The 17,238-nt window shown below is 40.0% G+C and overlaps 1 protein-coding gene across 1 annotated transcript in view; it reads left to right on the top strand.

The window, feature by feature from the left end:
• The window catches only part of LOC150077676 (alpha-tocopherol transfer protein-like), a 75,297-nt gene extending 58,130 nt beyond the window's left edge, over window positions 1-17,167 (top strand). Inside the window, exon 5 of the mRNA XM_090385202.1 lies at window positions 16,919-17,167. Within this exon, the coding sequence (XP_090241328.1) occupies window positions 16,919-17,167 (249 nt within the window). The remainder of the gene's footprint in view (window positions 1-16,918) is intronic.
• Window positions 17,168-17,238: the final 71 nt, after the last annotated feature.

The following is a 17,238-nucleotide window of genomic DNA, read 5'->3' as shown; positions in this document are numbered from 1 at the left end:
ATGGCACTAAGTACTCTAGGTTCTAATACCTGTTGTGTTTGGGGTTTTCATTTAAAAAAAAAAAAAAAGCACCTGCGAGGTGATCTGATTGAGGTATGTAAAGCTTTGAATTGTTTGAGCATGCTCAATGCTGATGGGATTCTTCCTCTTGCAGAGAATAATCACCTAAGAGGGCATAAATTCAAATTGAGGAAAGACAAGACTTAGGATGAATGTGTAGAGGTTTGCCTTTAGCCAGCGGGGTAGTTGGTTGGTGGAACAGACTTCCATCGTTTGTTGTGGATAGCCTAAATACGTTTAGGGCTGACCTGGACAAGTATTTGGAACGAACGGAGAGGTGAAATGGGAGAGGGGTTTTTTTTTTTTTTTAGCTGATACTGCATAAGCTTGCTTTCTTGCATCATGTGCTTCTACTAATGTTAATAAAGGTACCTTGGATGGGTGGGGTATATCCAGTTATATTAAAGGAATTAAGCAAACTCAGCTATAATTATGAAAGCTTCTTTGGACTCAAGGGAGGTCCCTATGGACTGGAGATGTGCAAATGTGTCCCTAAGTCACAAAGGGGAATCAAATGGTGACACAAGTGATTACAGAACTGTTAGTTTAACTTCTATTCCACGGAAAATAATGGAGTCACTGGTTAAAGAAGCAATGCAGGATCTTCTAGACAAGACTGCAGTTATAGTTCAGACACATCATGGATTAGTTAAGGGGAAGTCTTGTCTGAAAAATTTGATTTGATACTATGATATGGTTGCAAAGGAACTAGATGCAAAGAATAATAATTTTGATTAAGAAGGCTATTGATACTGCTGTGCAAATTGGAGCAGTGTGGTATTGGAGGCAAATTGCTGCTATGAATAAAGGGATGATTGGGTGGGAGAAGACAAAGTGGTAATCAATGGACACTGCTTTCCTTGGACTAATGTTATTAGTGGAATACCCAGTGTTTGGCGTTCGGTCCATTGTTTTCTGTATTTATTAATGATATTGATGAAGGTATATTAGGCTAAATCCCTGCATTTGCAGCTGATGCAAAGGTTGGCACAGTTGTTAATGACAGTGCACTACTGCAACAGGATCTAGAAAAGAATAATTTTGATAACTTGAGCAGATGGGCTGAAAGGTGGAAACGGACATAAAGTACATCCACTCCCTGACTTGTGTAAGGCTTGCATTCCGCCGAACTCTACGTAAGTCTGAATTTCTCTAAATGCTTATACAGCACTCGCAAATATGATTTAAGTAGGTGGTAGATGACTTTCATCAACCGGTGAAATACCACCACTTTGCTTATTGGAGGCTTGAAGTGGTGAAACCCATGTTTAGTCTCTAGAGCAAAGTTTCCGGCATCCCCCTCCCCCCTTACTTCTCCTTCAACCCATGCACGGTACTAAGTACTATAGGTTTTGATACCTTTCGTGTTTGGGGTTTTCATAAAAAAAAAAAAAAAAAAAAGTGAAAAGGAAATGTTTAAAGAGAATTATTTATTCAATTTTTTTTTTACATGCACAGGAAAAATTACAGAAGCGTTCAAAATTTAAAAAAATTAAATTATAAAATTACAAAAAGAGAGGACAGGCATAACAAAAGCAAATTTTACCTTTCGAGCATCGTTGCCAGAATTAACTCTCCAGCTGATAAGCACACACTGTGGAAGTTGAGGGCTGTGGAGATTAAGAGGGGGGATTTTCCCCAACAAATACACAATTTTTCTGCAGCTTCAGAATCAGCACTGGCGACTTCACTGCATACTTTATTTTTTTGGAAACCAGCATGATGCTTGGACCTATTGAACCAACCATTGCTTGCCACAAACTTGGCTTGGGGTTCACCGTACGATATCCTTAATATCGTCATAAATACTTCTTGCTTTTGCTTGAATGGCCATTGGACTCAGGGGCACTCGCTTCTGAATCCGATTTTCCATCCATATGATTAATAGCTTTTCCATCTTCGATATAGCACCTGAACGCTGTTTTGCAATCCCTGTTGATCTTAAATGCATTGATCTTTTAACATGTTCTTTTATGCTTTTATACGCTCAATTTCTCTTAAAATAGTTGAAGCAGTGAGATCTAATTCAGTTCAATACATGACAAACTTTGTCCTTCTTGTACTTCTTAATTAACCATCTTCATTTCTAAATCAATTTTGTTTTGTTCCATAGTACTGCCAGCACTTGCACTTTCTGTTGGTCCATTTCCCTTCACTATTGTAATAAGTAAATTGGAGTGAAGAGAAGATTCTGAAAATTTATTTGTTTTTAATATGATTAAAGATTTCAGTGAACGGGAACTCATTGTACCATAATACCGCAATGTAAAAGCCCACACAATCCCAGTTATCGGAATTATCACAAATGCAATAAGATAGAGTTTACTATCCATTTTTAAAAGATTGGGCAACAGAAAAGCAGACTAAACCGGAAAGTGCAAATTTGTTTTATAGTAGTGAACTCCAGAAATGTGTTTTAGAAAAATATTCGCATTAGTAAAAGCACATGATACAAGAAAGAAAGGCAAAAAAAAAAAAAAAAAAAAATTAATTCACCCATCCACTTGCTGCAAATGTTTGTCTAGTTCTGCCTTGAATCTATTTAAGCTATCAACTTCTACAACGACAGATGGAAGTTTCTTCCAGCAATTATCCACCTGCTGGCTAAAGGCAAACTTCCACACATATCAATCCTACAACTGTTTCCTCCTCAATTTGAATTTATGCCCTCTCATGCGATTATTATTCTGAGCAAGAGGAAGAATCCCATCAGCATTGAGCATGCTTAAACCATTCAAGGCTTTATAAACCTCAATCAGGTCACCTCGCAGGTGCCTAATCTCCAGACACTGTAATCTGCGAAACTTAAGCCTTTCTTTGTAAGAGCAAATCTTTGTTCCATTCACTGATCTTGTTGCCCTTCTCTGTACTCATTCCAGCAGCTCTACATCTTTCTTAAAATGAGGCCCCCAGACCTGTATACAATGCTCAAGGTGTGGCCTGACCATTGCCCTTTTAGAAGGGGATAATCACCTCCTGATCCCTACTAGAAAAATTCCTGTATATCATTGACAAGACACCATGAGCTACTCCTGCAGATCACCTGCACTGCTCAGAAAACTTCATATTGCCTGCACAATTACCCCCAGGTCCTTTTCATTATCTACCACTGTCGGTGTAGTACCACACAGTTGATCAGTTACAATGGGATTACTGCTTCCCATATGCAGTACTTTATATTTGTCAATGTTAAACTTCAATTGTCACCTCTCAGCCCATCTGATCAACTTTTTTAGATCCTGTTGCAGCAGCATATTGTCATTAGTGTCATCAACAACCCTGCTGACATTCGTATCGTCTGCAAACCTGGGTATTAAGCCTGATATGCCATCATCAATATCATTTATAAATACAGAAAACAACAATGGACCCAACACTGAACCCTGAGGGATTCCACTAATAACATTAGTCCACGATGAGCAGTGTCCATTGATTACCACTCTGTCTTCTCCCCCTCAACCATCCCTTTATCCATAGCAGCAGTTTGCCTCCAATGCCACACTTCTCCAATAACAGTTGATTCCACTGTATAGAATTTTAAATACTGTCTCAGACCATTGTAGCAGTCTTCCATGTGCAACAGTACCAAAAGCCTTTCTAAGATCCAAATATATAATATCAAAGTTATTCCCTGCATCCAGTTGTTTTGTGACTGCATCATAGTATCCAATCAAATTGGTCAGGCAAGACTTTCCTTTAACAAAACCATGCTGTGGCCGAGCTATAACTGAAGTCTTGTCTAGATGATCCTGCACTGCTTCTTTAACTAGTGCCTCCATTAATTTTCTTGGAACAGAAGTTAAACTCACAGGCCTATAATTACTTGTATCAGCCTTTGATCTTCCTTTGTGAATTGGGGTCACATTTGCACATCTCCAGTCTATGGATACCGCCCCTGAGTCCAAAGAAGCTGACTCTATTATCAGGGAAGCGGGGAACATGCTTTGCAAAAAGGATAGGTGGAATAGGACCAGGGTATGTCTGCCAGGGGCAAAGGTTGATGATGTTGTAGAGCGGATATCATCTTTTAAGGGCACAAAAGGTGATATAGTTGTACACGTTGGCACTAATGATATTAAGAGTAGGAGACCGGCGGAATTACTTAGCAAGTACAGGTCACTGTTGAAAAAAAGCTGTGAATTAGGGTTGAATTTGAAAGTGTCTGCAATTCTCCCCAGACACGATAGGAGGGAGTATATGATGAGAGTCTTGTCGATCAATTCGGCCCTGGAGGGATTGTGCAAGGCTCAAGGGGTGGAATTTTTTTTCAGCCTCGACTGTACTTGTTAACAGGAGAGATTGCTTCTACAGGGATGGGATACACTTAAATAGAAAGGGTGCAAGAATTTTTGCTGATGCTGTCGAGGCAGAGTTAGGTGGGTCGGAAAACTGCTAGTTGGGGGGTATAGATTAACAAGGACTAATAGATTAACAGTAGCCACTGGCAGAGGTGGAAGTGATTCTTGCACTGCTTCTATTGAAATGAGCAGAAGCCTGAAAAACAAGATGCAGGATATTTCAGAGACTGCTGGGAGTCATTGCGGTACAAGTAAACACATGGGTTGTTAGGGTAGCCAAGAATAGAAACAGGTGCATGTATACCTGCGTGTACACCAATGCTAGGAGTTTGGTAAATAAATTTGATGAATTTGAGGTATTGCTCAAAACATCAAAGGCAGATATTGTTGGGATATCAGAGACGTGGTGTCACACAGGTATAAGGAATGCGGAACTGGAATTTGGGGAATACAATGTGTATAGAAAGGATAGACAGGACAGGAGGGGAGGAGGGGTTATGCTATTAGTTAAGAAACACAAAGTCCAAGGAAGTGAAGCCAGTCGACATCGATGGACAGGGCAGTGTCGAGTCAGTTTGGTGTGACATAAGCATAGGGAAATCAAAATTGAGAGTAGGAGTGCGCTATAGGCCTAATGAGTCTGATGAGTATAATAAGATATTGTACAAGGAAATAGTGGGCCAGTAAATCAGAGAGTCTTATAATGGGGGATTTTAATTTCCCAGATATTGACTGGAATTTGTGGGTTGGTCACTCGCACACTAGCAAGGCTTTTGTGGATTTATTGGATGATTGTATTCTACATCAGCATGTTCGTGAGGCAATAAGAGGGAGCAATACTCTTGATCTGATTATCAGTAGTGATTCTTCATGCATTAAGAATCTGCAGATAAATGAACCACTAGGTGGCAGTGATCACAGTGTGTTGAAGTGGGATTTACTCAAGGAGGTAACTACCATCAGAGGTAAAGGGAAGGGTTTTTGTTTTCGTAAAGGCGACTATGATGGTCTGAGACAGTATTTAAATTCTATACAGTGGGACCAACTGATGATGTTACCAACAGCAAACTCAAAATGGGAGGCATTCAAGGAACTAATCTTGGAGGCTACCAGGCTTTACATACCAACTAAGAAATATTGTTCAAGGTTTAGGCCTAAATGATTGTCAGATGAACTAATGAGACGTGGCAGAGAAGAAAAATGCATAGGATACATACAAATTAATGGGTGACATGGAAGCCTATGATAGATATAAGTTGGTCTGTAACCAAGTCACAAAGGAGATTAGGCAGGCAAAGGCAGACTACGAAAAATCCTTGGCAAAGGATGCAAAGAAAAACAGAAAAGAGTTCTTTACCTATTTAAACTCAAGAAGGAAAGGGATGAATCAGATTGGTCCACTGGACATTGATGGTTCAACAGTTGAGGATCCTGCTCAGGTGGCTAACAATCTAAACGAGTATTTTGCATCTACATTCACGCATGAGGAGTTATTCAGGAAGGAGAATGATGTAGGTAAAGTAAACATTGGCAGTGAGCTGGATGATTTTGTAATAACTGAGAGGAAAGTGGAGGAGAGATTGTTGAGGATAAACATAAAAAAGGCACCTAGGGTAGATGGGATCTATCCAGTTATATTAAAGGAGGCGCAAAGGAAGTAAGCAAACCCCTAGCCATAATTATGAGAGCTTCTTTGGACTCAGGGGAGGTACCCATAGACTGGAGATGTGCAAATGTAACCCCAATTCACAAAGGAGGATCAAAGGCTGACACAAGTAATTGTAGACCTGTTAGTTTAACTTCTGTTCCAGGTAAATTAATGGAGGTACTAGTTAAAGAAGCACTGCAGGATCATCTAGACAAGAATTCAGTTATAGCTCAGACGCAGCATGGTTTTGTTAAGGGCAGGTCTTGCCTGACCAATTTGATTGGATACTATGATGTAGTCACAAAAGAACTGGATGCAGGGAATAACTTTGATATTATATATTTGGATCTTAGAAAGGCTTTTGATACTGTTGCACATGGAAGACTGCTGCACAAATTGGAGCAGTATGGCATTGGAGGCAAATTGCTTCTATGGATAAGGAGATGGTTGAGTGGCAGAAGACAGAGTGGTAATCAATGAACACTGCTCAACGTGGACTAATGTTATTAGTGGAGTTCCTCAGGGTTCAGTGTTGCGTCCGTTGTTGTTTTCGGTGTTTATGAATGATATTGATGATGGGATATCAAGTTTAATGTCCAAGTTTGCAGATGATACAAAGGTTGGCAGGGTTGTTAAGGACACCACTGATGCTATGCTGCTGCAACAGGATCTGGAAAGGTTGAACAGATGGGCTGAGAGGTGGCAAATGAAGTTTAACATTGACAAATGTAAAGTACTATATATGGGAAACAGTAACCCCAGAGCAACGTATCAACTCTGCGGTACTACACTGACAGTGGTGGAGAATGAAAAGGACCTGGGGGTAATTGTGCAGGCAGATATGAAGTTCTCTGAGCAGTGCAGACGAGCTGCAAGAGTAGCTCATGGTGTCTTGTCAATGATATACAGGAATTTTTCTAGTAGGGATAAGGAGGTGATTATTCCCTTGTATAAGGCAATGGTTAGGCCACATCTTGAGTACTGTATACAGGTCTGGAGGCCTCATTTCAAGAAGGATGTAGAGCTGCTGGAACGGGTACAGAGAAGGGCAACAAGATTAGTGAATGGAACAAAGGGTTGCTCTTACGAAGAAAGGCTTAAGTTTTGCAAATTACAGAGTCTGGAGACTAGGCACCGGCGAGGTGATCTGATAGAGGTGTATAAGGCTTTGAATGGTTTGAGCATGCTCAATGCCAATGGGATTCTTCATCTTGCTCAGAATAATCAGCTCAGAGGGCATAAATTCAAATTGAGGAAGGACGGATGTCGGATAGATGTGCGGAAATTTGCCTTTGGTCAGCGGGTGGTTGGTTGGTGGAACCGACTTCCATCACTTGTTGTTGAAGTTGATAGCCTAAACAAATTTAAGGCTCAACTGGACAGGTATTTCGAGCGAACGGAGGGGTGAAATGGGAGTGGTGTGTTGTTTTTTTTTTTTTTTTTTTTTGGCTGATGCTGAATAAGCTTGCTTTCTTGCATCATATGCCTCTGCTAATGCTAAAGCTCTCATAATTATGGCTAAAGTTTTGCTTACTTCCTTTGCTGCCTCCTTTAATATAACTGGATAGATCCCATCCACCCCAGGTGCCTTTCTTGTATTTATCTTCAATTTCTCCTCCACTTTACTCTCAGTTATTACAAGATTCTCTAGCTTACTGCCAGAGTTGAATACACCTCTGGCATCCCCCTCGCTGAATAACTCCTCATATGTGAATGTCGATGCAAAATATTCATTTAGTTTGTTAGCTACCTGAGCAGGATCATCAACAGTTGACCCATCGATATCAAGTGGACCAATCTGATTCAGCCCCTTCCTTCTAGAGTTTACATAAGTAAAGAACTCTTTGCTGTTTTTCTTTGCATCCCTTGCCAAAGATTTCTCGTAATGTGCCTTTGCCTGCCTAACCTCCTTTGTAACTTGGTTACAGATCACCTTGTATCTATCATAGGCTTCTGTGTCATGTGTTAATTTGTATGTATCCCATGCATTTTTCTTCTCTGCCATATGTCTCATTAGTTCATCTGAGATCCACTTAGGCCTAAACCTTGAACAATATTTCTTAGTTGGTATGTAAAGCCTAGTAGCTTCCAAGATAAGTTCTTTGAATGCTTCCCAATTTGAATTTGCTATTGGTAACATCATCAGTTGGTCCCACTGTATAGAATTTAAATACTGTCTCAGTCCATCGTAGTCGCCTTTACGAAAGCAATAACCCTTCCCTTTACCCCTAATGGTAGTTACCTCTTTGAGTAAATCCCACTTCAGCACACTGTGATCGCTGCCACCTAGTGGTTCATTTCCCTGCGGATTCTTAATGCATGAAGAATCACTACTGATAATCAAATCAAGAGTATTACTCCCTCTAGTTGCCTCACGAACGTGCTGATGTAGAAAACAATCACCCAATAAATCCACAAAAGCCTTGGTAGTGTGTGAGTGACCAGCCCCCAAATTCCAGTCAATATCTGGGAAATTAAAATCCCCCATTATAAGACTCTGATTTACTGGCTCACTCTGTTTCCCTGTACAATTTCTTATTATACTCATCAGAATTATTAGGCCTATAGCACACTACTACTCTCAATTTTGATCTCCCAGTGCTTATGTCACACCAAACTGACTCGACACTGCACTGTCCAGCAATGTCGACTGCCTTCACTTCCTTGGATTTTATGTATTTCTTAACTAATAGCATAACCCCTCCTCCCTTCCTATCGTATCTATCCCTTCTGTAGACATTGTACTCCCCAAATTCCAGTTCTGCATTCCTTATCTGTGTGACACCACGTCTCTGAAATCCCCACAATATCTGCCTTTGATGTTTTGAGCAATACCTCAAATTCATGAAATTTATTTACTAAACTCCTAGCATTGGTGTACACACAAGTATACATGCACCTGTTCTTTTTCTTAGCTACCCTAACACAACCCATGTGTTTACTTGTACCCCAATGATTCCCAGCAGTCTCTGAAATATCCTGCATCTTATTTTCCAGGCTGCAGCTCATTCCAATAGAAGCAGTGCGAGAATCAATTTCACCTCTGCCAGTGGCTCCTGTGTAATCTATTAGTCCTTGTATCCCACCCACTCCAGGCTAACAGTTTTCCGACCCACCTAACACTGCCTCGATAGCATCAGCAAACATTCTTGCACCCTTTCTATTTAAGTGTATCCCATCCCTGTAGAAGCAGAAGCAGAATCCCATCCTGTTAACAAGGCGTATAGCTACTCCTAGCATTTGTGTACACGCAAGTATGCATATACCTGTTCCTATTCTTAGCTACCCTAACATAACCCATATGTTTACTTGTGCCGGAATGACTCCCAGCAGTCTCTGAAATGTTCTGCATCTTGTTTTCCAGGCTTTTGCTCATTCCAATAGAAGCAGTGCAAGAATCACTTTCACCTCTGCCAGTGGCTCCTGTTAATCTATTAGTCCTTGTATCCCACCCACCCAGGCTAACAGTTTTCCGACCCACCTGACAGTACCTCGATAGCATCAGCAAATTATTCACTCTTTCTATTTAAGTGTTTCCCATCCATGTAGAAGCCGTGTCTCCTGTTAACAAGTACAGACCAGGCTGAAAAAATTCTACCCCTTGGGCTTTGCACATTCCTTCCAGGGCCGAATTGATCGCGAAGGCTGTCATCATATACTCCCTCCTATCATGTCTGGGCAGGATTGCAGACACTTTCAAATTCAACCCTAATTCACGGCTTTTTTTCAACAGTGACCTGTACTTGTTAAGTAATTCTGTCGGTCTCCTACTCTTAATATCATTAGTGCCAACGCGTACAACTATATCACCTTTTGTGCCCTTAAAAGATGATATCCGCTCTACAACGTCATCAACCTTTTCCCCTGGCAGACATACCCCGGTCCTCTTCCACCTATGCTTTTTAAAAAGCATGTTCCCAGTTTCCCTGACAATAGTCACCAACAACTACTAGTTCCTATGGAACCAGTGCATTCTGCCTTAGGGGTTGCTGCTGACTGTTTGGCGAAATTTGAAGAGGCTGACAGTTTGGCGAAATTTTAAGGAAAAAAGAAGAAGAAATCTCCTTCAGCTTGATAATTACCTACGGGAGGAGCGGAACACATAGTTTGTGTATTTCCTTTTCTCTTATTTTGTTTTTGTTATTATTTTATTTATTTTTCTGTTATTTTATTTTATTTATTATTTTTAAAATAATAATTAAGCCAGTGGCTTAACCTGGTGCAGGAAGCCATAGGCTTCCTTGCACCGTGTGGCCATTGCTACTACTGAATAGTAATATCTTTAGTCTGCACATTATTATTATTAACCATATGGTGCAAGGAAGCCTGAGGCTTATGCTGCACCAGCCAAAAAAAAATTTCTGAGAGAGAGAGAGAGAGAGAGAGAGAGAGAGAGAGAGAGAGAGAGAGAGAATGAATCACCAAGGAAGAGAAGAATAATGATATCCAGCTCAGGACCCTGGGTGTGCCAGCCCATACTCACCAGATGTGAGCCTATGGGGTTGATAATGCTGTGTTTATCCCTTCCCTCCAAAAAATCTGACACCCTGTTGGTAACATCAATTGTTGCTTCTGGCAAGCACGCCTTGGTTCTGGCCTGCCTATCTTTATTACAAAAATTGTTACCCATTTCCCTGACAATAAAAGTAAATCTCCTTCAACCAGAGTAATATGCACCTACTATTCTTTTCTGTAGCCCGAATGGGAGGTGCATAACTTGGAAGGTCATGAGATGCTTGAGTTTGTTACCAGCTCTGAGTTACATTTGTTTAGGGCTGGCACCCTTTTCTTCAGTGACTCCAGTTCTTTTCTTAATGTACCAAGTTTAGCATTAGCATTAGCAAGGGCACATGATGCAAGAAAGCAAGCTTATATAGCATCAGCCAAAAAAAAAAAAAAAACCCTTTTTTCACTCATCCCCTCGCTCCAAATGTTTGTTAAGTTCTGCCTTGAATCTATTTAAGCTATCAACTTCTACAACAATAGATGGACGTTTACTCCACCAATCACCACGCCCACTGGCTGAAGGCAAACTTCTGCACATCTATCCTACAACTGTCTTTCCTCAATTTGAGTTTATGCCATCTCAGATGATTATTCTGAGGAAGAATCCCATCCGCATTGAGCATGCTGAAACCATTCAAGGGTTTATACACCTCAATCAGATAACCTCACAGGTGCCTAGTCTCCAGACACTAATTTGCAAAACTTAAGCTCTTTCTTCATAAGAGCAACCCTTTGTTCTGTTCACTAATCTTGTTGCCCTTTTCTGTACTCGTTCCACAGCTCTACATCCTTCTTAAAATGAGGCCTCCAAACCTGTATGCAGTACTCAAGCTGTGGCTGACCATTGCCTTATACAAGGGGATAATCAGCTCCTTATCCCTGCTAGAAAAATTCCTGTATATCATTGACAAGACACCATGAGCTACTCTGACAGACCATCTGCACTGCTCAGAAAACTTCATATCTCCCTGCACAATTACTCCCAGGTCCTTTTCATTCTCTTCCACTGTCAGTGTGCTTCCACAGAGTTGATACATTACTCTGGGATTACTGCTTCCCATATGTAGTAATTTACATTTGTCAATATTAAACTTCATTTACCACCTCTCAGCCCATCTGTTCAACTTTTCTAGATCCTGTTGCAGCAGTGTACTGTCATTAGTGTCATTAACAACCCTGCCAACCTTTGTATCGTCTGGAAACGTGGACATTAAGCCTGATATACCATCATCAATATCATTTATAAATACAGAAAACAATAATGGACCCAACACTGAACCCTGAGAGGCTCCACTAATAATGTTAGTCCACGAAGAGCAGTGTCCATTGATTACCACTGTCTTCTCCCACTCAACCATCCATTTATCCATAGCAGCAATTTGCCTCCAATGCCGCACTGCTCCAATTTGTGCAACAGTCTTCCATGTGCAACAGTATCAAATTTCTTTCTAAGATCCAAATATTTGATATCAAAGTTATTCTTTCAATCCAGTTCCTTTGACTACATCATAGTATCCAATCAAATTAGTCAGACAAGACTTCCCCTTAACAAACCCATGGTGTATCCAAGCTGTAACTGAAGTCTAGTCTTGATTATCCTGCAATGCTTCTTTAACCAGTGTTTTAGCATTAGCATTAGTAGAGGCATTTGATGCAAGAAAGCAAGCTTATGCAGCATCAGCCAAAAAAAAAAAAAAAAAAGTAACATAAATAAATGAAAATAACCACTTCCACTTCACCCCTCTGTTCGTTCGAAATACCTGTCCAGCTGAGCCTTAAACCTATTTAGGCTATCAACTTCCACGACAAGGGATGGAAGTCTGTTCCACCCACCAACCACCCGCTGGCTAAAGGCAAATTTCCGCACATCTATCCTACATCTGTCTTTCCTCAATTTGAATTTATGCCCTCTCAGGTGATTTTTCTGAGCTAGAGGAAGAATCCCATCAGCATTGAGCATGCTCAAACCATTCAAGGCTTTGTACACCTCTATCAGATCACCCCGCTGGTGCCTAGTTTCCAGACACTGTAATTTGCAAAACTTAAGCCTTTCTTCGTAAGAGAACCCCTTTGTCCCATTCACCAATCTAGTTGCCCTTCTCTGTACTCGTTCCAGCAGCTCTACATCCTTCCTGAAATGAGGCCTCCAGGCCTGTATACAGTACTCTAGGTGTGGCCTGACCATTGCCTTATACAAGGGAATAATCACCTCCTTATCCCTGCTAGAAAAATTTCTATATATCATTGACAATACACCATGAGCTACTCTTGCAGCTCGTCTGCACTGCTCAGAGAACTTCATATCTGCCTGCACCACCACCCCCAGGTCCCTTTCATTCTCTACCACTGTCAGTGTAGTACCACAGAGTTGATACGTTGCTCTGGGGTTGCTGTTTCCCATATGTAGTACTTTACATTTGTCAATGTTAAACTTCATTTGCCACCTCGAAGCCCATCTGCTCAACCTTTCCAAATCCTGTTGCAGCAGCATAGTGTCAGTAGTGTCCTTGACAACCCTGCCAACCTTTGTATCGTCTGCAAACTTGGACATTAAGCCTGATATACCATCATCAATATCATTTATAAATACAGAAAACAATAAAGGCCCCAATACTGAACCCTGAGGGACTCCACTAATAACATTAGTCCACGATGAGCAGTGTCCATTGATTACCACTCTCTGTCTTCTCCCCCTCAACCACCCCTTTATCCATAGCAGCAACTTGCCTCCAATGCCACACTGCTCCAATTTGTGCAGCAGTCTTCCATGTGCAACAGTATCAAAAGCCTTTCTAAGATCCAAGTATATAATATCAAAGTTATTCCCTGCATCCAGTTCTTTTGTGACTGCATCATAGTATCCAATCAAATTGGTCAGGCAAGACTTCCCCTTAACAAAACCATGCTGTGTCCTAGCTATAACTGAAGTCTTGTCTAGATGATCCTGCAGTGCTTCTTTCACCAGTGCCTCCATTAATTTTCCGGGAACAGAAGTTAAACTCACAGGTCTATAATTACTTGTGTCAGCCTTTGATCCCCCTTTGTGAATTGGGGTCACATTTGCACATCTCCAGTCAATGGGTACCTCCCCTGAGTCCAAGGAAGCTCTCATAATTATGGCTAAGGGTTTGCTTACCTCCTTTGCTGCCTCCTTTAATATAACTGGATAGATCCCATCCACCCCAGGTGCCTTTCTTGTGTTTATCTTCAACAATTTCTCCTCCACTTTGCTCTCAGTTATTACAAGATTCTCTAGCTTACTGCTAGAGTTGAATACACCTCTGGCATTCCCCTCGCTGAATAACTCCTCATGTGTGAATGTCGATGCAAAATATTCATTTAGTTTGTTAGCTACCCGAGCAGGGTCATCAACAGTTGACCCCTCGATCTCAAGTGGACCAATCTGATTCATCCCCTTCCTTCTAGAGTTTACATAAGTAAAGAACTCTTTGCTGTTTTTCTTCGCATCCCTTGCCAAGGATCTCTCGTAATCTGCCTTCGCCTGCCTAACCTCCTTTGTAACTTGGTTACAGATCAACTTGTATCTATCATAGGCATCCGTGTCACGTGTTAATTTGTATGTATCCCATGCATTTTTCTTCTCTGCCATATGCCTCATTAGTTCATCTGACAACCATTTAGGCCTAAACCTTGAACAATATTTCTTAGTTGGTATGTAAAGCCTAGTAGCTTCCACGATAAGTTCTTTGAATGCTTCCCATTTTGAATTTGCTGTTGGCAATATCATCAGTTGATCCCACTGTATAGAATTTAAATACTGTCTCAGTCCATTGTAGTCGCCTTTACGAAAGCAATACCCCTTCCCTTTACCCCTAATGGTAGTTACCTCTTTGAGTAACTCCCACTTCAGCACACTGTGATCACTGCCACCAAGTGGTTCATTTATCTGCAGATTCTGAATGCATGAAGAATCACTACTGATAATCAAATCAAGAGTATTACTCCCTCTAGTTGCCTCCCGAACATGCTGATGTAGAAAACAATCATCCAATAAATCCACAAAAGCCTTGCTACTGTGTGAGTGACCAGCCCCCAAATTCCAGTCAATATCTGGGAAATTAAAATCCCCCATTATAAGACTCTCTGATTTACTGGCCCACTCTATTTCTCCGAACAGTTTCTTATTATACTCATCAGAGTCATTAGGCCTATAGCACACTCCTACTCTCAATTTTGATCTCCCAATGCTTATGTCACACCAAACTGACTCGACACTGCACTGTCCAGCGATGTCGACTGGCTTCACTTCCTTGGATTTTATGTGTTTCTTAATTAATAGCATAACCCCTCCTCCCTTCCTATCCTGTCTATCCTTTCTGTACACATTGTACTCCCCAAATTCCAGTTCTGCATTTCTTATATCTGTGTGACACCACGTCTCTGAAATCCCCACAATATCTGCCTTTGATGTTTTGAGCAATACCTCAAATTCATCAAATTTATTTACTAAACTCCTAGCATTGGTGTACACACAAGTATACATGCACCTGTTCTTTTTCTTAGCTACCCTAACACAACCCATGTGTTTACTTGTACCCCAATGATTCCCAGCAGTCTCTGAAATATCCTGCATCTTATTTTCCAGGCTGCGGCTCATTCCAATAGAAGCAGTGCAAGAATCACTTTCACCTCTGCCAGTGGCTACTGTTAATCTATTAGTCCTTGTATCCCCCCAATCTAGCAGTTTTCCGACCCACCTAACATTGCCTCGATAGCATCAGCAAACATTCTTGCACCCTTTCTATTTAAGTGTATCCCATCCCTGTAGAAGCAGTCTCTCCTGTTAACAAGTTAACAGTTTAATTTGAGATCAGCACACTCCTTACATCAGGTGGAAAGAAAGGAATAGCCAGTTGAGCTTAGTTTGTCTACTGGACTGATCTCTGTACATGCTACACGAGCGACCAACTCATGACACACTGGAAATGCCCACAGGCATTTCCATATGCTTTATGGTGTCTTTGAACTTTGCATTGAAAGTTGGCTTTGTATCCACCATTATTTAGGTAAAATTTGAACTTAAGAAATAATAAAATATTGATTTACAATACATTACATATATAACCTAATTTAAATGAAAAAGGCAAACAAAATTTAAGTATAGAAATGTAGTTTAAACTAATTTTAAACAAAATTTTTTTTCTATCAGTCAACTGACATTAATCCTTTAGTTATCTGCTGGAGTGAGGCTAGTACACACTACTCCCTTTGACTGCTGACAGAATATTGAATAGTAAAATTACCCTCTTCCACACCACCAGATGGAAGTTTATTCCAATTGACTTGATTAGTCAATCCATTCACTGTTAGAGCAGCAGTGCATAGCACGCGCTTCTTGATTACGCCGCCCTTCCAGCCCGTGAGCCACTAAATATGGAGGATGTGGAAAGGTCAGGGAATGACCACTGCATATCCCCCGAGCAATATGGCTTTGGTTGCTAATGCTCCTAAAAACCAAATAACAACAACAACATTCACTGCCCATATCCATACTTTTCTTAAATTTAATATAACTTTTCCTCTTTTCATTTATCTCTTCTGTTATTTGAAACAACCCTCCTTACATGTATTTTTTGAAAAGTACATTTACCAAAATTCATGTCTATTGTCAATGAGTATTGTCTCAACCTTCAATCGATACATGGTACTAAGTACTATGGATAATAAATTGTACGGGTTTGAGACATCTGAACACCAGGTGTACATCTGATTTCTATTTTCATTGCATTTTAATGAAAATGGGACTATTCACTTTTTTTTTTTTTTTTTTTTTACAATAATATTTGTGATGACACTCAGTGGAATAGTTATAAAACAATATTTTGTAGGGTGTAGGAATATTAAATATTTTAGTCAGTTCAGTTTATTTGATTTGCTAGTACAGGTACTGACTTTATAAAAAGCTGAAATTACACAGATTAAGGGAAGTAAAGTAATGAAGATAAAGAAATAAACTTATGAGAGACTTTAACTACAGTCTTTGGGGGTTGGGGCAGCCTTGGATATTTGCAGGTAAAGAATATTAGAATAGATGGCTGTTTGCTCAAGTTGATCTTGGCTTTCAAGGTTTAAAATGTTACATTGTAATGATGAGATACAGCCTGATCGTATTTTGTTAGTAAATGCAGAAACTGATAATAAAATTAGTATATAGTAATTGACTAAAATTATCTGAATTTCTTTATCTCTATTTTTTTTATCTAAATTCCTAAATAGTAATAATCTGCAGGACCCAAGTTTTTCTAAGCTGGTTTCCGACTCGGAATCTAAGAATTCCTTAATTTTAGTCCAAATTAATGTTTGGGAAATAAATTTGTTTTAAAATTTCATATTTCAAGAACATATGTTTCAAGACTTTTCACAGTGAATTTTTATTTTATTTAAGGTTTATGTTCATGGAGATGATATGAAGTCATTACAAAAGCATATTCCACCTGAAATTCTTCCATTAGAGTATGAAGGCTACTTTGGACCTTTTAATAATCATGAGTGGGCTACAAAACTGCTTGAAAGTGAAAGCATGTTTGCACATGATCAGATGTTTGGATATATTCCCTGTGCAACTGAAAAAGGTATCAAGAAAACTGAAACTTTTGATGGACTATTGTCATACAGAAGGGTTTGTATAAGATGATGGAGATTTTTACTAAGTATTTTGAAAATAAAACAAAAGTATAGATATTATTTTTGCATAAGGAATAGCTA

The sequence above is a fragment of the Mastigoproctus giganteus genome, chromosome 11 (assembly GCF_048544385.1).
Source record: "Mastigoproctus giganteus isolate SK-2022 chromosome 11, ASM4854438v1, whole genome shotgun sequence".
NCBI classification, from domain to species: Eukaryota; Metazoa; Arthropoda; class Arachnida; order Uropygi; family Thelyphonidae; genus Mastigoproctus; species Mastigoproctus giganteus.
Note: the sequence above shows the minus strand (reverse complement) of the source record. Positions and strands in the feature narration are given on the sequence as shown.